General features: G+C 51.8%; 8 protein-coding genes across 8 annotated transcripts; 3 read left to right on the top strand and 5 right to left on the bottom strand.

The window, feature by feature from the left end:
* Positions 1 to 775: 775 nt before the first annotated feature.
* Positions 776 to 4,488, bottom strand: MICPUCDRAFT_49420 (H+-or Na+-translocating f-type, v-type and A-type ATPase superfamily). Its single transcript, XM_003055931.1, has 6 exons — positions 4,002 to 4,488; positions 3,857 to 3,932; positions 3,675 to 3,763; positions 3,461 to 3,578; positions 932 to 3,389; positions 776 to 840 (listed from the first exon to the last, which is right to left on the bottom strand). Exons 1-5 carry the CDS (start codon positions 4,410 to 4,412, stop codon positions 2,479 to 2,481), a joined length of 1,605 nt encoding a protein of 534 aa, XP_003055977.1. The 5' UTR covers positions 4,413 to 4,488; the 3' UTR covers positions 776 to 840; positions 932 to 2,478.
* A 63-nt stretch (positions 4,489 to 4,551) lies between these two features.
* On the bottom strand, positions 4,552 to 5,296 carry MICPUCDRAFT_64323 (uncharacterized protein). Its single transcript, XM_003055930.1, has one exon. The coding sequence runs from the start codon at positions 5,244 to 5,246 to the stop codon at positions 5,034 to 5,036; it is 213 nt and encodes a 70-aa protein (XP_003055976.1). The 5' UTR covers positions 5,247 to 5,296; the 3' UTR covers positions 4,552 to 5,033.
* Positions 5,297 to 7,603: 2,307 nt separating this feature from the next.
* Positions 7,604 to 8,966, bottom strand: ODA-DC3 (outer dynein arm docking complex 3). Its single transcript, XM_003055929.1, has 6 exons — positions 8,917 to 8,966; positions 8,718 to 8,785; positions 8,573 to 8,639; positions 8,396 to 8,501; positions 8,205 to 8,335; positions 7,604 to 8,076 (listed from the first exon to the last, which is right to left on the bottom strand). Exons 1-6 carry the CDS (start codon positions 8,932 to 8,934, stop codon positions 7,939 to 7,941), a joined length of 528 nt encoding a protein of 175 aa, XP_003055975.1. The 5' UTR covers positions 8,935 to 8,966; the 3' UTR covers positions 7,604 to 7,938.
* Positions 8,967 to 9,479: 513 nt separating this feature from the next.
* Positions 9,480 to 11,606, top strand: MICPUCDRAFT_49418 (uncharacterized protein). The gene has a single exon (XM_003056320.1). It carries the CDS (start codon positions 9,664 to 9,666, stop codon positions 11,479 to 11,481), a length of 1,818 nt encoding a protein of 605 aa, XP_003056366.1. The 5' UTR covers positions 9,480 to 9,663; the 3' UTR covers positions 11,482 to 11,606.
* On the bottom strand, positions 11,571 to 13,729 carry MICPUCDRAFT_24770 (uncharacterized protein). Its single transcript, XM_003055928.1, has one exon. The coding sequence runs from the start codon at positions 13,574 to 13,576 to the stop codon at positions 11,612 to 11,614; it is 1,965 nt and encodes a 654-aa protein (XP_003055974.1). The 5' UTR covers positions 13,577 to 13,729; the 3' UTR covers positions 11,571 to 11,611.
* A 710-nt stretch (positions 13,730 to 14,439) lies between these two features.
* On the top strand, positions 14,440 to 16,900 carry MICPUCDRAFT_64316 (uncharacterized protein; the record flags this gene model as incomplete). Its single annotated transcript, XM_003056319.1, has 3 exons — positions 14,440 to 14,626; positions 15,144 to 15,277; positions 15,373 to 16,900. Coding segments are annotated over 3 exons (1,849 nt in total), but the record flags the coding sequence as incomplete, so codon positions are not given.
* An 890-nt stretch (positions 16,901 to 17,790) lies between these two features.
* Positions 17,791 to 19,043, top strand: MICPUCDRAFT_31393 (uncharacterized protein; the record flags this gene model as incomplete). Its single annotated transcript, XM_003056318.1, has 1 exon — positions 17,791 to 19,043. One exon carries the CDS (start codon positions 17,791 to 17,793, stop codon positions 18,847 to 18,849), a length of 1,059 nt encoding a protein of 352 aa, XP_003056364.1. The 3' UTR covers positions 18,850 to 19,043.
* Positions 19,044 to 19,139: 96 nt separating this feature from the next.
* MICPUCDRAFT_55288 (uncharacterized protein) lies at positions 19,140 to 20,216 on the bottom strand (the record flags this gene model as incomplete). The annotated part of the gene is made up of 1 exon (XM_003055927.1): positions 19,140 to 20,216. The coding sequence occupies one exon, from the start codon at positions 20,214 to 20,216 to the stop codon at positions 19,140 to 19,142; it is 1,077 nt and encodes a 358-aa protein (XP_003055973.1).
* Positions 20,217 to 21,017: the final 801 nt, after the last annotated feature.

The raw sequence follows: 21,017 nt of genomic DNA, 5'->3' as shown, positions 1-21,017 counted from the left end.
CTTCCGTACGTGCTACTATGATATTGTAGTTTTGTAGGGCTATCGTCTTGAAACGCGTAGTCGCGTACACTACGTATGTAGCTATGTACTTTCGTACGAAAGTAGTCTTTCGTACTACGAACCTTCAACATACGTAGTAAGCTACACGTAGTTACAACACTGTTACGAAGGTACAACGTTGTACGTGTACAGATGCACCTTCGAAGGTTGTTGTACTTTCGTACGAAAGTACTTTCGAAAGTACTTCCGTACTTCCGGAAGTACTTCCGTACACCATAGGCAGGTGTATGTGTAGCATGTAGCCGGGCTAGAATGTAGGGCTACAGAAGTACTTTCGTACGAAAGTACGGAAGTACGACGACTCTTCAATATGAAGATATTCTATTCCGGAAGTATCATACTGTACATACGAAAGTACGAAAGTAAGTTGCAACTTACTTTCGTACCTTCGAAGATAGAATACTTTCGTACGAAAGTACGAAAGTACGAAAGTACTTCCGAAGTACGGAAGTACCTTCGTACGAAAGTAGTACGAAAGTACGTACGAAAGTAATCTATTTTCGTACGTGTACGTGTACTTTGAAAGTACTTTCGTACTTTCGTACGTTTTATTTATTTATTTACGAAAGATTAACTTCTTCTATTTTCGAAAGTAATAACAACTTACCTTCGTACACGTACACGTGTACGTCGTAGGGCTACAACGACTTGGTACAATAAAAATCTTCATTATTCTCTCCTTCCCTTTTGCCCGCAGTTCCGATCGTGCAGTAGTTCCGATCGTATGTTTTCCAACTGGTTTGGAGCCAATAACATTCATGAAGTTCCGCCATCCAGCAGGTAAAAATGTTTTCAGTGTATACTCTCACGCAGCTATCTTCGCAATAAGCGTCGCCTTCCACTACTAAGAGTCGTGCTCTCTCCTGTTCAGCTCCTCGCTTTGTTTGGGCTAGTTTTTCTTCACTCGGCATCGACACTATTCTTTGACGACAAGTTTTTTTGAGCGCAGCATATTTCATGAGTTTCCTCACCCCGAAAACTGGAGGGAGGTAGTAGATGAACTCTACTCCCGCTTTGGCTCGGAAGGCGAGGGAATTCCTCTCAGCATGTGCCCGTGTGGAAATCGTAAAGCCACGGCTCGCCGCTTCCTTGTTGCACGCAAATACAAAGTAGACGAGGCAGAAAAAATGCTCCGGGATACTTTGCACTGGCGTCAGACAGTAAGTGTAGGTGATGTAGTAGGGGTCGACAGCATTTTGAAGGCCAAACCGCGATGGGATTTGCTGAGTGACAGCCGAAAGATAATTCCGTCCACACCATTCCACTGCTATTCAAAACAGGGCTTCCCTGTTTATGTGCTAAGACTTGGTCAGGGTGACGGCAGTCTCGCAGCGAGCACCGCAGAGGAATGTCACGTGTATAGCTCAATAATTCGCGGCGAACATCTCACGAGGTCCATCATACCTGATGCCCATAAAAGAGGTCTCTTACAGAATTTAACGAAGGGTAGTTCTGCAGGTGTAACAACCCCGAAACTTGAAAGATTGTCTCACGAGGATTTGGACAGTGAAACAACTATAGATATCACAGACAATATGGAAATTTTGGATAAACAGGTTGTCCTTGTCGACCTTGACGGCGTCGGCATGTCTGCCTTGCGCTGTTTGTATGTGTTCAAGACAATTAACTCAGTTGCAGCCTACAATTATCCAGAGCTATCTAAAGCTATTTATGTGCTTAACACTCCTTCTGTGTTCGATTACATATGGGCAGCTATTAAACCCATTCTCGCACCTCATACCCAAAGCAAAATAAAAATATTTCAAGCTGGCTCCGACCAGTACAGTGCTCTGCAACAAATTATTGAAGACGATGATATACCAGACTTCTTAACACCACAGGTTCCTGGGGATCCTTTGAGGGGGAAAGCTGGTTGTGTCACTGGCTCAGAGCTTCCAAGTTTCAGGCCCTCTGGTGTTGTGTCACTGGACACATGGATCGAGTCACAATCGGACGACCCTGACAAATCCTGTCCGTTTTGAGTCCCCTACGTAAGAAATTTTGAGAGAAGTTGAAGCTATGTTTCTGTCGTCCTGTTTCGAGCAAGGGAAATATTTTTACAGTGACTTGCTTTGTTTTGTATCTCTGTGCTGCTACTGACAGACGGAGTGGTCACTTTTGTGTACTGTAGACGAAAGCTCACGGCATATATTTTCAGCTCATTAATACAAATGAGATTGATTTTGTGTATCCTGTTGATTCTTCGCACAAAAGTATGGTTTTTCTCTAGGTGAACCTGTTACAGAAAAGATGTACTCTACGGCTGTTGCACAGTCTACATAGAAGGTGTTGAGGAACTTCTGCACGATCCGATCTACGAACCAGAATATATGAATTGAAATACATCTAGGAAGGATCTGCACGTTAAACGCACTAATGTTCTGTTTACACACATTTGAGGACCTCTGGAACAAATACTTACGAAACCTGCTTCGCGAGCTCATCGGCCTTAGTTATAACTTCATTGATATCACCTACCATGTAGAAGGCCATTTCAGGGAGATCATCATACTGACCACCTAGGAGACCTTTGAAGCCAGAGATGGTATCTTTAAGGTCAACATACTTTCCCGGGGTTCCAGTGAACACCTCTGCCACATGAAAAGGTTGCGACAGAAAACGTTGGACCTTACGAGCACGGGAAACTGTCATTTTGTCTTCTTCTGATAGTTCATCCATGCCGAGAATCGCAATGATATCCTGTAAATTTTTATAATCTTGTAAAACTTTTTGAACACCACGTGCAGTAGCGTAGTGCTCATCTCCAAGTGCAAGTGGAGAGAGCATGCGTGAAGTCGAGTCAAGGGGGTCAACTGCAGGATAGATGCCAAGTTCAGCAATTCCACGAGATAAGACTGTTGTGGCGTCAAGGTGGGCAAACGTTGTCGCAGGTGCGGGATCCGTCAAGTCATCCGCGGGCACATAGATAGCCTGCACGGAAGTGATCGAACCTTTCATGGTGGTGGTAATGCGCTCTTGTAGGCCACCAAGATCGGTTGCCAGAGTAGGTTGATAGCCAACAGCAGACGGAATACGCCCAAGTAGTGCTGATACCTCGGAGTTTGCCTGTGTAAATCTGAAGATGTTGTCAACGAACAGGAGGACATCTTGGCCTTCAAAGTCACGGAAATACTCTGCGACCGTGAGCCCTGTGAGGCCAACGCGGGCACGGGCACCGGGTGGCTCGTTCATTTGACCATACACTAAAGTGCACTTCGAATCACTTGCTTGAGCGCCAAGTTTAATTACGCCACCTTCAATCATTTCGTGGTAAAGATCATTCCCTTCGCGTGTGCGCTCACCAACTCCAGCAAAGACAGAAAACCCGCCTGTAAAAAAAAAAGACTGAGTATTGAGTGCTGCTTAAGTCAGTGAGGTCTGTCGCTTGTCGAGAACATACCGTGACCCTTCGCAATATTATTGATAAGCTCCATGATAAAAACAGTCTTCCCGACCCCTGCACCCCCGAACAGACCAATTTTACCACCTTTCTGGTACGGGGCTAGCAGGTCAACTACCTGCAGTGGGTGGGTCTCTTCAAAAGCCGAAAGAGGTGACGGAAAAGGGCTGTGAAGCTATCCGAAAAGATTCAGGGAGAAAGCGCGCTCGCTCACCTTAATGCCCGTAACGAGCATCTCCATTTCGGTACTTTGATCCACGAAAGGTGGTGCTTCGCGGTGGATTGCCAGCGACGACGCGGTTTCTGAAAACGAAAGAAAAAGCCGAGATGAGAATGAAATTGGCGATTGGCGCAGGAAGCATCATGTCCGCACAAAATATGGAAATGCGAACATACCAATTGGCCCGCATTCGTCAATGGGCTCACCAATTACATTCATAATTCGACCAAGAGTAGCGCGGCCAACCGGAACCTGTTGTTGGAAAGTAGGGCTTAGATCAGAAATGAAGCTCACGCCCACAAGGGGCGTAAAGTGTGTCACCTGAATGGGATTTCCGGTGTTTAGGACGCCTTGGCCGCGTACAAGACCTTCAGTCGTGTCCATTGCAATCGTTCTCACGGTATTCTCTCCAAGATGCTGGGCTACCTCGAGCACCAGTCGAATTTCGTGACCGTCCACTTCGAGAGCGCTCATAATCGGCGGAAGATCACCGTCAAATTGGACGTCGACAACAGCGCCTATTACCTGGGTGACTCTTCCTTCAGCAGATGGGGGATCAACCGCAGCAGCAAATCCTCTGGAATGGAAATGTTCGCGTGACAGGGAAGACGCGCTGCTATCTTGAAGTTTCAGGTTGTAAGGAGCGCTCAAACGGGACTTGCTCGGAAAACGATTTTCCTGTTTGAAAAGCTCTCTGGACAGCCTTCGGGCCGTTCGAGAAAAACGCCGCATTGCGTCTAAAGGCGAGGCGTTTAACGCAACGGGGTATCGGACGCGGCGCGGTAACGGTTGCCTTGTGACCCGCGTGCGAGCAGTCTAAAATTTCCGTTAACGGGAAACGAGAAACTTGAGCTACTCGTAGCTAGATACTGTACGTGTACAACGTACGTAGTCTAAAATACGGAAGTACGGAAGTACAGTAGGCTAGTGGCTATTACGAAGGTAGGTGCGTTCTATACAAAAGTTTTTCACCCATAGATCGGTTTCAACACTTGATCGCGTCTTCTTTCAACTGACCGATGAACATTTTTTGTATAGAACGCGCCTCAGCGAAAGGATATGAGCTAAGAAAGGATGGCGAAAGGATGAGCGCGCGGTGTGCTATAACATCGTGCAGACGCCGTTTTTGGCTCTGTAACTGCACGGCATGTTAGATGACATCGCCCTCGAGGCGCGCGGATCGACCGCGTTCGTGTCTGAATCGCACGAGCAAAGCATAGACTGGCGCGATCGTGTCGATTTGTAAAAGAGCATTTTTCTTCGCAGCTACAGCCTCGAACCGCGGAGTTCAACTGCCGACGCAAGCGATCGTTTTTTTTGCGCTGCGCGAATTTTAAATATGCGCTAATTTGTTCACGCGATATAATCACGAAGTTTTTTCACGTTCGGAACTGTTTCCATGAAGTTTCGACGTCGCGTACGCGAGCTCAGGAGACGGCAAATGTTTCGTAACGCCGAGTCTGTTTTGCAAACGACGGATCTGTGCGCCGGTACAGCCTGATTCAGCGCCCCAGGTGTATTAAACTCGCTGGAATGATAGATTACGCTGTCTAGTCGATGTTCCATTTGACGCTCCGGACGCAGCCGCGGCGCGCGCCTCTATGACTGTCCTCGCGCGGCGCGGCATTTAAAAGGATGAGCTCATCAGTAGTTCATCCTTTAAGACGTACCTTCGACGGTACGAAAGTACTTTCGAAAGTACTTTCGAAAGTACTTTCGTACGTTAGCTCTATACGATTTGCTCATTAAGGTCATGGTGGGGTAATTCACGATTTCAGAAAGAAAGTACGAAATTTATACTGAATACGCATACAGATGGCAAAAACGTACTTTCGTACGCGCCCGCGCGCCGTCGCTGCGCGGATCTATTTGAAACTTCGTCACGATGTTGTACATCATGTTGCTGATGCCCTCACAAAGTTTCGCGATTCTAGAAGGCCTGGAAGGCGGTTTTCGGAACCCTAAGCGACTCTTTTTAACACTTTAGTGTTTCGCGCGCAGGTGTTCGCGCGTACACTTTTGTACGTGTATTTTTGCACGAGTACGTTTTTTGCTGGTTTTTTTCGAATTACGTAGAGGACTACCTTAAATGTACTTCCGTGCTGCTGTATTCGTACGAAGGTACACGACTATTCTACTCGGGCTACGAAGATAGACTCTCCGATAGCCAGAAGTAATAATCTTCGAAGGGCACGTACACGTCCACGTACAGTACTTGTACAGCTGTACACGTTTTATGGAAAAGTACAGTACGGAAATAATTTCGACAACAACTTACTGTAGCTATCAGCTAGTGTGTAGCTGTGTACTTTGTAGTCTATCTGACACGTACACGTTCTATGAATACTTCCGGAAGTAAAACGATGTTTCCGGGGGTATTTCCGCAAGACTTCCGCAAGTATATCTCAATATACATAACAACTTTATACCTAGAAATATATGGTGACCGTGTAAACATGAAAGCCTGAGTTTTGAACCCGCATATCAACAGTATATACAGTACGGAAGTACTGTACCCTCGAAGGTACTTCCGGAAGTACAATGTTAGTTGTACGAAAGTACAATACACGCACACGTACTGTACTTCTTCCCATGTTCCGTCGATCCGTACAGTATCCTCGTGTGCGTGAAAGAGACTCGTGAAAATAGCATGTCATGAGTGGCATAACATAATAATCCAAGCTTCGATACCACAGTACCTCCACCCTCCGCGCTTCAACCGCCGCTCACGTCGCCGCGAGCCCGCAAACGCCGTCGCGACACTGAGAGAAAGTGTGAAGATCACCGCGATGCGTGTGATGACGCAAAAAGATTAGAGCTTACCGTGAAGAAACGCGCGCGCGCATCGCCGGAAGTAAAGGTATGAAATGGGGTCTCACAGAAGGCTCACAGAAGGTCATAGAAGCCCCACAGAAGCCCATGACCCTCGTGAAATCGGTCTCAAAAATATACAAACTTTTTGGTAATTTTGAGGGCTTAAAGAGGTGCGACAAAGTTCCGTGATTTCTGCGTCAGCGAGGCTCACGGAGATTTGTAGAGGTCTATTAAGTCTGGGTTGCTACGCTCCAGATACGCCCCCGAAAGTCTCGTGATTTAGGTAAGGTTTCGCGAGCTGTCGGGAGGTTTTTGAATGGTCTTGAGGTTAAAAAAGGCTTCACTTAGGTCTCAAAGTTCCGTGAATTCTGCGTCAGCAAGGCTCACGGAGGTCTTAGAGGTTCTTGGTTGCTACGCTCCAGAAACGTCCCCGAAAGTCTCGTGAATTCCGTAAGGTTTCGTGATACTTAAAGAGATGTCGGGAGGTTTTTCGAATGGTTTTGGGAGGTCAAAAAAGAGACGATTTCTTGGTTTTGGGAGGCATCACTTATTAGGGCTACACGTACTGTACATGTACGTGTACACGTACTGTATTTATGATACGAGTACGTGTAGTGTAGGTGTCTAATTTTTATTTTTTTGGTTTCTAACCCAGTTGTACGTGTACAACTACACGTACTGTAAAGATACAAATCACCTACCTTCGTACCTAAGGTATTAAATTAGGTTTTGATAGGCAAGTACTACAGTACGCCCTTTAAGCCGCGAATTAGCGTTGATGCGACAGAGTTAAGGGTGAAAAGACCGCGAAGCGGTCAACCCTTTAAGCTCCGTTAATTCACGCTGATTCGCGGCTTAAGATACTACGAAGGTAGCTACCTTCGAGGAAGTACTTCCGTACGTTGTACAGGTACTTCCAGGAGTACGATATCATATCTAGAATAGTATATCTACCGTACGTTGCAGGACGAGTGCAGGACGTACATAGCTACATACGCACTTCGTTCCGTACTTCCGTACGTATGTACTATGTAGCTATTTATCTACGAAGGTATGTAAGTTGTTACGTATACGGAACGAAGTACGTAGACTATGCATATGTATGTGAGGGCGGAACAAGCAACTTTTGTTTTTTTGTACAGACTAATATGGAACTTAGCCGACGGTGCCATAGACACAGTAGTCGTTTATGCCTGCCTTTTTTAAAATAGCCCTTTAACGTATTCAAAATTTCACAACCAATCGAAAAGGTGCTCTAAACTAGGGCTAATGAAAATTTCTTTCAGATGTACTTCTGGACGTATTTCGGTACCTTCTAGTCTACATCCGGTTGTAACTACAACGTACTTCACTGCATAAAATCTAGGGCAAGCGTCACAGTTTCACAACCTGCTCAATACTAAACGGGCATACTCGCGTTTAGCACAACATTGAGGCTTCTACTCTAACGCTTTTGTTGATGACTCTTCGCAGTAGATCGCAGATGCTTTGCTTGAGACAAGTGCAAGCTGTTCAGAAACTCAGTGAGAGTCAAGTCACTTGTGCTGTTAGCATCAGAGGTGCCAAACATATCTTCTAGGTGCTGAATCATGCAATTATTCAGGTAAGAAAATATAGACGAAGAAAGAAGGCAGCAGGGGTAACCAAATGTGAATCATAAAATGTGATAAGTTTGTCAAACCAAGAGTAGAGTTCAAGTTCGGGGCTCACCGAGTCAAGTAATCCTTTGCCAAACCGAAGGTACAAAATCTGCATAGCTTCTTCGATAGATACCGTCCCACTATCATCTTTGTCATTCATTAAAAATTCTACTACATTGAACAGCCTACGGGGTTCATATCCTGCATACGTGATGAGCAGCAAGATCAGATCAAGTACACGACCGAATGTTGGAGTTTTACCTGTTTTATCCTGTCTGCACCGGTTGTACATCGTCTGAAACTCCGGCCAATTTACGCACATATCGCAGTCATCATCAACCTCCCATATCATATCTTCAATCTCGGTCTGCATGTCATTGGAATCATACATCAAGGTTTCCCGCAGAAAAACCGTGTATGTTGAAGGAGAGAAGTTACCTTTTTCGCTGTGTGACCAAGAATACGGAAGACGGAACTTAACTCGTCTGCGTCAATTTTACCATCACTACGTAGTAAAAAGATTGTCAGATGAGTTAAATTGGACGCTAGACGCGCGCATTCTTTTATGATTAATTGCATTTACCCTCTGGTATCCAACCTCCGAAAAGCTCTGAGAAGGTCTTCGGCCTCATTTTTCTTTGCAAAACGCTCCTGGAAAAAGGAAGACGAAGCGCGACAAAAAGCTAAGTATCTCAAAGAACGGCCGATCGAGAGTTAATGAGTGAAATAAGACGCAGCATGACATCGATTGACGGCTACGGATAAAAGCAAAAGAGACTCACGCGTGCAGCTTGCGCCATTTGGCGGCTTAGAACGTAATTTTGGTAGGTCTGTGTGCTAGTTGCATAAAAATACACAATTATGTCGTCCGTGTAAGCTACACGTGTACAACATGTACACGTACGTACGTGTACAGTACTTTCGTACTTTCGTACTTTCGTACCTTCGTACATAATAATGTTGTACCTTCGGAGATACCTTCGTATGATAGAATATTCTATGGAAGTATCTATTGTACTTTCGTACTTCCGTACACAAACATACATGCATGCATTATTTTGTATTGTAGACTACCTTCGTACAAGATATGATACCGTACAGTATTCTATCTTCGAAGGTACAACTTTTTATGTGTACATACAACAGTACACTTTTACTAGTCTTTTACTATTATTACATGTACAGTACGTGTAGTACACGTACTTCGAAGGTACGAAAGTACGAAAGTACAACGTACTTTCGTACTTTCGAACAATTTTTACTTGACAGTAAAAGTTATAAACAACTTACTGTACGTGATGGGTTAATAAAGTCTCTGAACTTTAGACTGTTCATTTCTACTCAACCTCTCGTCTTCGATATCTGGTTGCGCTGAGCCTGCACGGAATCCGACACGCGATAACAGTCATCTAGCGTGCCTATCAGTCGTTGCTCCTCGGGCACTACTTTTACCATACAACTCTCTTAGCTTGTGTTTTTTTTTTCCCAAGCCGCCGCCCTTTGTTTCCTTCCGCAAGTTGAACACTGAGATGCCGAAGAAATCGACGAAGAGTAAGTCAAAGCGTACAACACTTAAGCAGAAATATAAGCTTATCAAGAAGGTGAAGGAACATCACAAGAAGAAGAGGCGCGTAGATGCCAAAAAAAAACGTCTAGGCATCAAACCTCCAGCGCCCAAAGACCCTGGGCTTCCAACACAGTGGCCATATAAAGAAGAGCTCATGCATGAGATCAACTTCGAGTCTGAAAAGAGGCGGAATTTTGAAGAAGCGAAATCATTATCGAAGGCATTTCGTCGAGCAGAGTCACGCAAACGATCGCGGGCTAAAGGTGTAGGGTTGCCTCTAGAAAATCTCGAGGTTCTTCGCCAAGGGGCAGACAAAAGAGGAGACGCTTTCAACTTAAAAACAAATATATTAGACTCGCACACTGCAGGTGCCCGGGTTACCAGTGATATTGACAACTCCAGGCGAGCTCATTTCAGGGAGTTTTTAAGAGTTGTTGAAGCCTCCGACGTCATCATCCAGGTGTTAGACGTGCGAGATCCACTTGCAAGCAGGTCTTTGGAGGTTGAACACATAGTGCGAAGTTCAAACCCACACAAACGTGTTGTTCTTCTGCTGAACAAAATAGACCTCGTGCCAAGAGATAATGTAAAAGCCTGGCTCAAATACTTTCGTGAAGAAATACCCTGTGTCGTATTCAAGTGTGCGACAGGAAGTGCAGGAAGCAGCAGCAACAAACTAGGTTCGCGGGCCCTACCCACACAGGGCACATATGGAGGAAAGGACGCTCTTGGGGCAGAAACACTACTGCAACTGCTGAAAAACTATGCTCGCAGCCGGAACCTAAAGAGGGCAATCACCGTCGGTATCGTTGGGTTTCCGAACGTCGGGAAATCGTCGCTTATCAATAGTCTAAAACGAAGTCGCTATGCTGCAGCTGTTGGTAACACCCCAGGTTTCACAACAGTTTCAAAAGAAATCACGCTAGATAAACAAATAAAGTTGATTGACTCCCCTGGGGTCATCTTCGCGTCAAGTCTAGGTGAGTCTGCAGGATCTGTCGCACTTCGGAACTGTATCAAAATTGAGAAACTTACAGATCCGATTGCACCTGTTGGTGAAATTCTTCGGCGCTGTCCAGCAGAGCAACTCATGCTCCTGTACGGAACGGGCAAATTTGCAGACACTGACAGTTTCTTGAGACAGGTTGGTCGAGTGCAAGGTAAATTAAAAAAGGGAGGTATTCCTGATTTGGTTGCAGCGGCACGTGTCGTGCTGAATGACTGGAACTGTGGCAGTATACCATATTATACCGAACCTCCTGAGCGATGCAGCACTGCAGATGAGATCTACACAGGCAGTGAGGTTGTGACGAAGTGGAGTAACGAGTTTAATGTTCAAGAAGTCTTTGCTGAAGAGGAAAGTACTGTCATAGCAGGTATCCCGTCCGCCTCAATCTCAGACTTGGAATTCTTGTCCTCAAAGAGCGCAGGTGCCGCTAAGCTTGACACAATCCAGTGTAGTAAGGATAACAAAAGTGAGGGGAGCATTATAGACAAAGAGAGTAACAAGGAGGATAGATCTGAAGACTCTGTTTTAGCGAAGAGAACTGCTCGGAATACGCAGGTGTATCCATCTAGATCTGATGGACCGAATACTCTGGGCAGTAGTCCCGTTAACGTGAAGTCATCAATGGCGCAGATTACCGTGTTGTATGAAAGTGTTGGGCAGCTAAATCCAAACCAGCTGCGCGCTGTGAAGAGGAAAACAAAGAAGATCAAAGCAACAATCAAAACAGGTTTAGGAAGGGACGAATCCGGTTCTGAATACAATTGGGATTGAGGCTCTGTATGAGTTATTGTGGCTGGGTAGCGTCAATTCCATGCCTGTTCCAATTATATATACAGTATATCTTCTGGAACATGAAGAATGCGCTTTATACAACTGTATAATTAAGATGCTCAAAACTTCATCACAAACCCCGAAGCTTTAGAAACGCGGTCTTCAGCACGCGTGCCTCATTTGAAACTGTCTGTCCGTTCACATCATCGAAACTCGGCTGCTTGAAGAACGCTAGAACATGCTTTCCATGCCGCTCTACACTATCCAAAAATAAGTTGATCTCTTCCAGTGTCTCATCCCCCACCGACAGTATTCTCTTTGTCATTTGATCAATGAGGCTCAGAAAGCACCTTTTCGCATAGAACCAGGTGTCTGAATCTAGTCTCTTGGGGAACGGTTCCAGTGATTTCATTACGCGGCTGATTCCAAATGCATAGTTCCCCTTGGTACAGTATAACGTTCCAATAACTAGGTTCACAATGCACAGATGAAAATTCCTTGCTTCAAGTTTGACAATTTCTGAATCGAACTCGTCTTGTTCGATTCTTCGCATAAGCTCCTCTGCCTGTTCGTTCTGACTCGTCATGATGTACGCAACACACAAGTTGGCTAGAACGATGGCTGTACACTCTAGCAGATTGGGTTCATGTTGTCTTACGATGGGTTCATAATACGCTATTGCCTCAGCGTATTTTTCATCTGTTTGCAGTGACTGCATGAAAAAAACATGTGCAACATTTAGGCGCCAGGCCTCGTGCTCTGAGCAGTGCTCTGCTGCAGCTTTGAATATCTGCTCGACCTGGTTGTAGTGTTCAATATCCCAATAAATCTTAGCCTTGGACATCAATATGGGTACATACAACTCCAGTGCGTCATCGTAAGCAAGCAGTGCTTGTTTGACTGCCTCAGCATCACGAGCTGCTCTCGCTCCATGAATAGTCCGAGTCAGCATTCTCAGACTTTCCATGTGCTTATTGTTCAAAATATCCAAGCGAAGGTACGCATCTTCTGGAGATAAATGTGACATGATCAGTGCAGTGACGTAGTCATATGTATCACGGGGCAAGTACTTTTCAACGAGACGTTTGTTTGCAGCCAGTACATCAGCTGCTAGATCGTAAAAAGCGTGCTCTGGCTTACAATACAGCATCAGCAAATTACCGCATGTCTCGGGGGGACATGACGGTGAAAGTAATAAGAAATTCAGCTTGTGAAAACTGTCCACAGGATTCACATCCACAAGCATGAGCGCCACGTTGTGCAAAGTAACTGGGTCTAGCTCCTCTTCTGACCGGGGTGGCATGTCTGCCAGGGCCGCGTGGTAACCTTTAGGATTCTTCATCGCGTACTCTATTGCTGCCTTGAGATTAAATGCCTCGATAAGAGCCGTCTGCTTAAGCACAGTGGAGTTGCCAACACTTCGAACTTCCGCAAGGTTCATGCAGTCAACGCCACGTTCCGTTTTGTTGCTTAAGAAAAGCTCTGGATGTTCTCGCGCGCCTCGTTCAATTATTTCCGCAAGATGCTTCAGCGCCGGTCCGAACTGTTTTGAGCGGTAGTAACAAAGAGCGATGTTATACGCTAACTCAGCATGGTAACCAAGCCGGTGCATAGCATCCGTGAACACGAGCCTAGCCTCCTCAGGGCGCGCCTCTTTCAAAAGACAACACCCAAGGTTTATCACAGCGCTGGGTTCAACTTCCGTGTGCTGTTCGAGCTCCGCTCTACAAGTCTCCGTGTCGTCCCCATCAAACGCGATAGCGGCTTTCAGGTTTGCCACACGAGCAACCTGTTTTGGGTCGTCGATCTCGTTGGCTAACTTTGTGGCTTCAGTGTAGGCTGACTTCTTGAAAAGAGACTGCACATGGTATGTTTTGTACGCTGGCTGCTCGGGGTGTAAACGCGAAAGGGACTCGTACACGGTCGCCGCGTCGTCGTAGTAGCCGGCATGATAGTAACAGTATCCGAGCAGCGAGAGCGCAGGGCGGGATTTCCGAGCTATCGAGAGTTGTGCCTCAAGGACAGGGATGCACACCTCGTGTTGGCCGTCTCGGATCAGGCCGTATATGGCCGCAGTTGCACCGCCCTCGGACATTTTTTTTGCGAGCCTGATGGCGGTGGTTACAAGAGGCACTAGACAATGTGTGTGATATCGCGCCGCAGGTGCAATCAAATCATCGTCGAGGAGCAACTGCTTATGACGCTCGGGCCTACCTTCGTACAGCGTTGTGCTACACGTGTACCTTCGTAGTAACAGCGCGAGCAGTTATCTATCTTTATTTGAACAGATCGATGTTTTTTTAAAACAATTGTACACTCGTACTGTACATGTACACCAGGGGACACGTGTAGTCGTGTACCGTGTAGTGATATTGATACGTGTACAGCTGTACACGTAGTGATATGTGTAGTGATACTTTCGTACGAAAGTACGAAAGTAGTTGTACTTTCGTACTTTCGTACGAAAGTACTTTCGTACTTTTTAAAACTTACTTTCGTACTTTCGTACTAAAATTTCGAAACTAATACTGTAGGGCTATGTAAATTTACGTGTACATGTACGTGTACGTGTAGGGCTACGTTGTACTTTCGAAAGTACTTTCGAAAGTACTTTCGTACTTTCGAAAGTACAACTACGAAAGTACTGTACTGTACAACTAGTTGTACTTTCGTTAGTACTTTCGTACTTTCGTACTTTCGAAATATCGAAGGTACTGTACTGTACACGTAATATGATACACGTGTTTATCCGACCCTTGTCCGGACGCGAAAGGTCGCGGTGCCTGCGGCACGTCGCGGTGCGCGTAAACGCGAGGCGCGCGCAACCTCGGCGCACGTCGACGATCGACGAAGACGCGCGCGCGAGAGGCGCGGGGGAACACGCCGCTCGCGTCTTCCGCGTCAGAGGCGGAGCGCGCGCGCGCGAGCGGCGAACGCGGCGGTCGCGTGTCGCGCGGTATGTCGCTCTTGACCGGAGGACATCGCGTGAGCGCGACGGTGTGCGAGGCGAGCTCGCTGGACAGCGCGCGGAGCTCCGCGAACCACGAATTCGCGACGCGAATCATGTCGTCCGAGCTCGTGAATCTGCAGGATCCCGGCGTGGAGGTGTCGAACAAGCTGCACGAGCTGTGCACGGTCGTGAAAGGTGCGCCGCGTGCCCGCGATGGATCGCGCTCGCGAAAGGACCACTCTCCGAGCGACGGCCGCCGCGAGCGCGCGGCGGCCGCGACGCGCACGACGCCCTGATCTTTCGTGTGTGTTCTCGCGTCGAATCGTCGGCGACATCGCGCGCGGACGCCTCGTCTCGTCCGGTTGATCAGACGAGAGCGACGCGAGCGCGCGCCCTCGGCCGCGCCGTCCTCGCGTCGTCGCGCGCGATCGTCGATCCCCGCTCGAGTCCCGCGCGCGCGTTCACGAAAAAGACCCCGCGCCCGCGTCGATCGAACGCGTCCGTATCTTCTGGATCAGCACCGTCCGGCGTCTCTCCTCTCCGGCGCGCGCGCGTCGCGTGCGTCACGGAGCGGCCCCACTCGGCTGTCGAGGACGACGCCCGCGTCTCTCTCCGCGCCTCGTCGCTCGCGCGTCGCCGCGGCGACCCGCCGAGCGTCCGCGGCCGCTGACGTTTCCTCGCTCCCCACGACCCCGATCGACGTCGACTGCAGTGAGATGCGCGGACCGCATCGCGCTGCTGCTGGACATCGTGAACTTCTTCCGCGACTGCGCAATCACGATCGTGGAGGCGGAGGTCACCACGACTGCGAACGACGGCATGGCGTCTGACATATTCCTCGTCCAGGTGTTTTTTTTTTTTCACCCGCGGACGCTTTCATTTTTTTACCGCGACGCCGCTCAACTGACCGCGACTTCGTGCGCGATCACCTCACCCTCCAGGACGGACCGAACCGCGAGAAGGTGAAGTCCACCAGGCGGCTCGCGGAGTCGCTGAGGGGCGTCATCCTCGTGCACGAGGAGAACTTACGGTCGAGCCAGGAGCAACCCATCGACCTTGCCGCGTGCGGGGCGTGGAACCACCGAGACGCGAGCGTGGAGTTCGCGCCAATCATTTTGAGCGACCTCGTCGCTCGCGGGGACTCGCCGCCGATTCCAGGCGCGAGCGCGGACGACGGCGGCGGCGGCGGCGGGCTCGAAGACCGAGATGACAGCGCGAAGGGCGCGATGTCCGCGTTGATGAGTCGACTCGACGTCGGCGGCGACGACGACGGCGCCGCCCGGGAGAAGGCGAAGATCTCGCGTCGCGTCTCCTCCGTTCGCGGCGACGGATTAAAACTCAACTCGAGCGACGTCAACGCGACGGAAATTCACATGGAGGTTCCCGACCGTGTCGGTCTTCTGTCCGACGTCGCGAACTGCCTGCGACGGGAGAACCTGAACATCTTGCACGCGCATATATACACCACCTCGGATGGCATGGCGTCAAACTACTTCTCCGTCCAGTGCACGGACACGAAGACGAAAGTGCCGTCGGGAGTGCTCGAGAAAGTGAGAGCCGCGCTCGCGGCGCGGTGCCACCGCGACGCTGTCCCGGGGCGTTCTGCGATACATGGGAGGTTATCGAGGAGAATCTCGAGCACCGGGCTGAAAGATTCCGAGACACGAGACGAGATCTCGCACCGGGTCATGCAGCACCGCGAGGAAGTCACGCAACAGAGCCCGAACCACCGTCACCGCGTAAGAAAACTCGCGCACTTGGACCTCAATGCGCTGCCGCCGGCGAGTTCGACGATGAGCGCGTCGGACCGAGCGGTCGCGGAAGCCGCGCTGTGCGAGCTCCCAGCGTATGCGTCGCTGACGTCCAGGGCGGCGCGCGATGAAATCATCGACGAGTTGCGCGAGGTGAAATGGGAACCTGGCGAGGTCGCGTTCGACGCGAAGGACCCGATCCCGAACGTGTACATCGTCACGCGAGGATGTTTGGCTCGCGACGCGTTCTTCTCGAAGAGTGGACAGAGCAACCCGCGCGTCTTGCTGAGAAAAGGCGACCTCGTCGGCGAGGTTGCGCTGAATCACGCGCAAACCGCGAACGCGGCGATCACGAGCGTGGACGAGAACGGAGTACCGGTCGAGACGACGGCGTTCGCGATCAACTGCGAGACGTTCAAGCGCATCGTACGAACGCGCATTCACCGTCAACGTCAGCTCTGCAACAACGTTTTGAATATCATATTGACGTTTCGCGCGGTGCCGACGCGGAAGAAGGAGTTGTTATTGAACGCGTTGTGGAGCGCGTCCGTGGCGATGCCTCCCGGGACGAAGCTCGAGTTTGGAACGATGTCCACAGCGTTGCACGTCGTCTTAGAAGGCGAGGTCGACGTTGTCCCGCTGCATAGCGAGGAGAAGAAAAAGACGCTGAGAGGCGGGGACACGTTCGGGAACGATTTCTTGATGTCTCCGGAGATGTACGCGCGGGCGGAGAGCGAAAAATTACTCGAAGATAGGCTCGGACACTCGTACGTGTGCAAGACGCACGCGGTGTTGCTGCTCGTGACGAGGGGACTTCTCGAAAGCTTGTGGGGGGAAAGTTTCGATTCGTTGCTGTCGTTCCGGTGCGAGAAATCGCGGAAGGAGGCGAAGAGGAACTGGAAGACGGGGCTGTCAAAAGTGAATGCGTCGCTATCTTCGCGCTCGTCGAACGAAGCGCACGGTGGCATGTACGACACCTCGGACATTTCGAGCCCCCGGATCTTGAAGAGCCCATCGCCGAATTCGGAAATTTCCTCCGACGACGGAAGCGAGATCGGATCGCCGTCCTCTGTCGCGGCGTCTACCCCGGGAGCTGGGTACGGCACAAAATCTCGGTTCTCGGACACGCCATCGTCTTTCGAGGGCAGGCTCCCACCGAATGTGGAACGGTACGATCCGAACGCGGATTTGATGCCCGAGACGACGAAGAAGAAGAAGAAGTCGCTTTTCTCCTCGCTAAAGAAGAGCCTCGGGGCGAAGATCAAGGGGAAAAAGTCAAAAATGCCGGAGTCCGGGCCAGAGCAGTCTCTGCACGGGGCGAAGCTGTTCAAGACGAACCTGGACGCGGGTCGGTCGATCGGCGGGAGCAGCCACGGGGGATCGCATTACACGGAATACGCCGACGACTTGGACGATTCCGTGCGACTGGGGACGAACAAGATGGACCTGGGCGGCAGCGTCCACGGCGGGTCGTCGTTCAAAACGGGGTCAGGCAAACTCAACAAGGTGAAGTCAGCGACGAACATTTCGGGGATCCTGACCGGCGGGATGTCCCCGGCGCGGGCGAAGTATTCGACATATTCTGCGCCGCCGCTCAGCGCGCTCGGGATGTCGTCCGAGGAGTACCAAGCGTTGCTCTCCGCGGAGACGGCGGAGGCGGCGAAGGACCCGTTTGAGGGGTACACGTTCGTGAAACAGCTCGGCGTCGGTCTAACCGGCTCGGTGTACAAGTGCTGGAAGCCAAACTTGAGTAAGGCGGGCGTGCAGGACAAGGAGAAGCCATACGTCGCGGTCGCGGTGAAGATCATGGACAAGGCGCAGATTCTCGACATCAACGAGACGGAGCACGTCACGCGAGAGAGCTCGATCATGAAAGCCGTGTGTCGACACCCGTTCATCATCACGATGAGCGAGTCGTTCCAGACTCCGAGCGCGCTTTGTATCGTGATGGAATACGCCGCGGTGAAGGATTTATTCTTCATGATTCACGAGCTCGGCGCGTTGTCGCTGTTTCAAACCAGGGCGTACTTCGTGCAGGTCGTCTTAGCGCTCGACCACGTCCATCACAAAGGGTTCGTGTATCGCGACTTGAAGCCGGAGAATTTGCTCGTGCGCGATGATGGGTACCTGCGGCTGACCGATTTTGGGTTCGCGAAGGCGTTGAAGCCGGGCGAGCGCGCGTACACCGTCTGCGGGACGCCAGACTACCTCTCTCCAGAGGCGTTACGGCACCATGGATGTAACCGAGCCGCAGACTTTTGGGCCGTGGGGATTTTACTCTTCGAGATGATGGCCGGATACCCGCCGTTTTATGGGCAGACGCACAGCGACCTGTACCGGCGCATCACCGAGGGGAAGCACCGGACGTTTCCGAACACCATGAGCCCTCACGCTCAGGACTTGATACGGCAACTGTTACGGCAGGAGGAGGGCGAGAGAATCGGCATGGGCGCGGGAGGAATACAGGCGATTCGATCGCACCCGTTCTTTAAAGGGTTCAGCTGGAGTGCGGTGTTAGAGCAGAGGGTAGACATGACTCTCCCGTCGAAGATTGAGCCGGACGCAGACCTTGGGCCGGAGGACATCACTGAGCCATGCGAGGTGCCGTGCTTGACCGAGCTGTACAACCTCACGGACGAGGAGCAGAAGCTGTTCGAGGGGTTTTAAACTCGCTCGCGGGTGGTTATAAATTTTCTCCGACGACTGGGAGAGGTGGCCGCGCCGACCAGTGCGACATCAGCGAATGATCGCCTGGGACTTCGCAACCTTTCTTCTACAGTAATCCATTCTGGGGACCGTTAATCGCACGCGGTCCCGGAACCAGTTGACGGAAGTTGATGTAAACGATAATCTGTGCAATCATTCCTCGACGTTCGACATCGTTTTAATCACCGCTACGCGCTCGCTCCTCGCGAGTCTTCCCTTCCTCGCCTCCGTCGTCTTCCTCGTTCGACCGACTATGAATATAACCCCCTCCCAGCGGTCGCCGGGACCGCGGCGACGGACCGACCGAGCATCTCCGCGGCGGTGACGTGAGAAGCGAACAAAATCCTCGCGCGTTTTCGGCCGCCGCGCGAGCCCCCGCGCAATATCTCAGCCTCGTGCCACGGCGGGTGCACATACACAACTCCTTTGGAACGGAGCATGATGTCGTGCGCAACGTTCGCGTGCATCGCGACCGCGGTGCGCGCGGCGCGCGCGCGCGCGTCGTCGTCGCCTTCGCGACGGAGCCAGGAACCGCCGCCGCTGCCGCTTCCGTCGCCGCCGCCGCCGCCGCTCGCGCCTCCGCCGCGAGCGACGTGCTCTTCGTCTTTTCTCAGTGAACACTCCCACAGATACAGGTTCCCCTCTCTCCCGGGGTTGCCGAGTAGCGTAATCTCGAGCGGCTCGCCCCATCCGTTCTTCGCCGCCGCGCTCTCCGCGCCGGAATCCCCCCCTACCCCCCCGCCGCCGCCGCCCGCGACGGCGTGACGCGAGGCGAACCGCGCCTGTTGCGCCCTGACGCGCTGCATGATCCGCTGCAGCCGCGCCGTCGGCGCGCCGGCGCCGTGTTTATGAGCGGCCGCCCCACCACCGCCGACGGGGCCGTCGCCGCGCGCGGACGACTGCCCGCACGCGCCCGCGCTCGCGTCGTTCGCGGACGACTCGAGCGGGATCCTCGACAGCGCCCCCATCAGCGTCTTCGTCCTGGCGCGCGCGCCGTCGCCACCGCCGTCGCCGTCGCCGTCGCCGTCGCCGCGCCGCGCGACATCTCGCGCGGCGTCCTCCCCCTCCGTGCACGGCACCGCGTCGTCGTCGCCGCCGAGAAATCCCCCCCCCCCGCCGCCGCCGCCGATTCGAAACGCGTTCGCGTTCGCGTCGCCGTCGGCGGCGGCGTCGCCTTCATCGATTTCGTCGACGTCCTCGTCCGCCTCCGCCTCCGCCGTCGCGTCCGCTCGCACGCCCCCTCTCCTGAACGTCGCCGGGAACGCCGTGGACGACGTCAGCGGCAGCCGGGGCAGCTGCGACGCGTCCTTACGTCGAGCCGCCGCCATCTTCGTCGTCCTCTTCGTCGTCGCCGCGGTCGTCTTTTTCGTCGTCGGCTTCTTCGCCCTCGCCGTGGTCTTCGCCGTCGCCTTCGCGTTCGTTCCGCGCGCTCGACGTCTCGCGCGCGCGCCATCACCCGTGATAACCTTTGCCGCTGCGGCGGCGATCCTGAGCGTCTCCTCGAGTAAATCGCGCTCGTCGTCGTCGTCGTCGTCATCGTCGTCGTCGTCGTCGTCATCGTCGTCGTCGTCGTCGTCGTCGTCGTCGTCGTCGTCGTCGTCGTTCTTCAACTTCTTTCGACGCGGGCGCGGGGAGGGTCGCACCGCGACCGGGGAGACGCGCCGCGCGTCCTCGTCCGCGCGTCGCGAAGGCTTCGTCGCGCGCGTCGGCGGGGAAATTCTGCCAGGGAACGAGAGAAACCACGTGGCGTGAGAGGACGGAGAGGACGCGACGAACGAAGACAGCTGTCGCGCCAGTGGACTCGCGATTCGAACGACGCGCGAGATCTCGACGGGGCGAACGACGCGGTCGCGCGCGGGCGCTCACGGAACGACGTCGAGGTAGTCCTCGTCGTCATCGTTCATCTCCAGCGGCGGCGGCGCGCCGACGCCCTCGCCGCCGCCGCCGCCGCGACGCACGGTCGCGGTGACCAGCCCCGGCGGGTACGTCTCTAAGACGGCGAAGACCTCGTCAACGACGCGCGCGCCAAAATCCTCTCGAAGCGCGCGCGCGTCCACGCCGTCGGACGTCCTCAACCCGAGCATCAGACGCTCGAGCAACGTGTCCGCGACCGCCGTCGCGTCGTCCTC

Source organism: Micromonas pusilla, assembly GCF_000151265.4.
Source record: "Micromonas pusilla CCMP1545 genomic scaffold MICPUCscaffold_2, whole genome shotgun sequence".
NCBI classification, from domain to species: Eukaryota; Viridiplantae; Chlorophyta; class Mamiellophyceae; order Mamiellales; family Mamiellaceae; genus Micromonas; species Micromonas pusilla.
The sequence above is the reverse complement of the archived record's forward strand: the minus strand, read 5'-3'. Positions and strand labels throughout refer to the sequence as shown.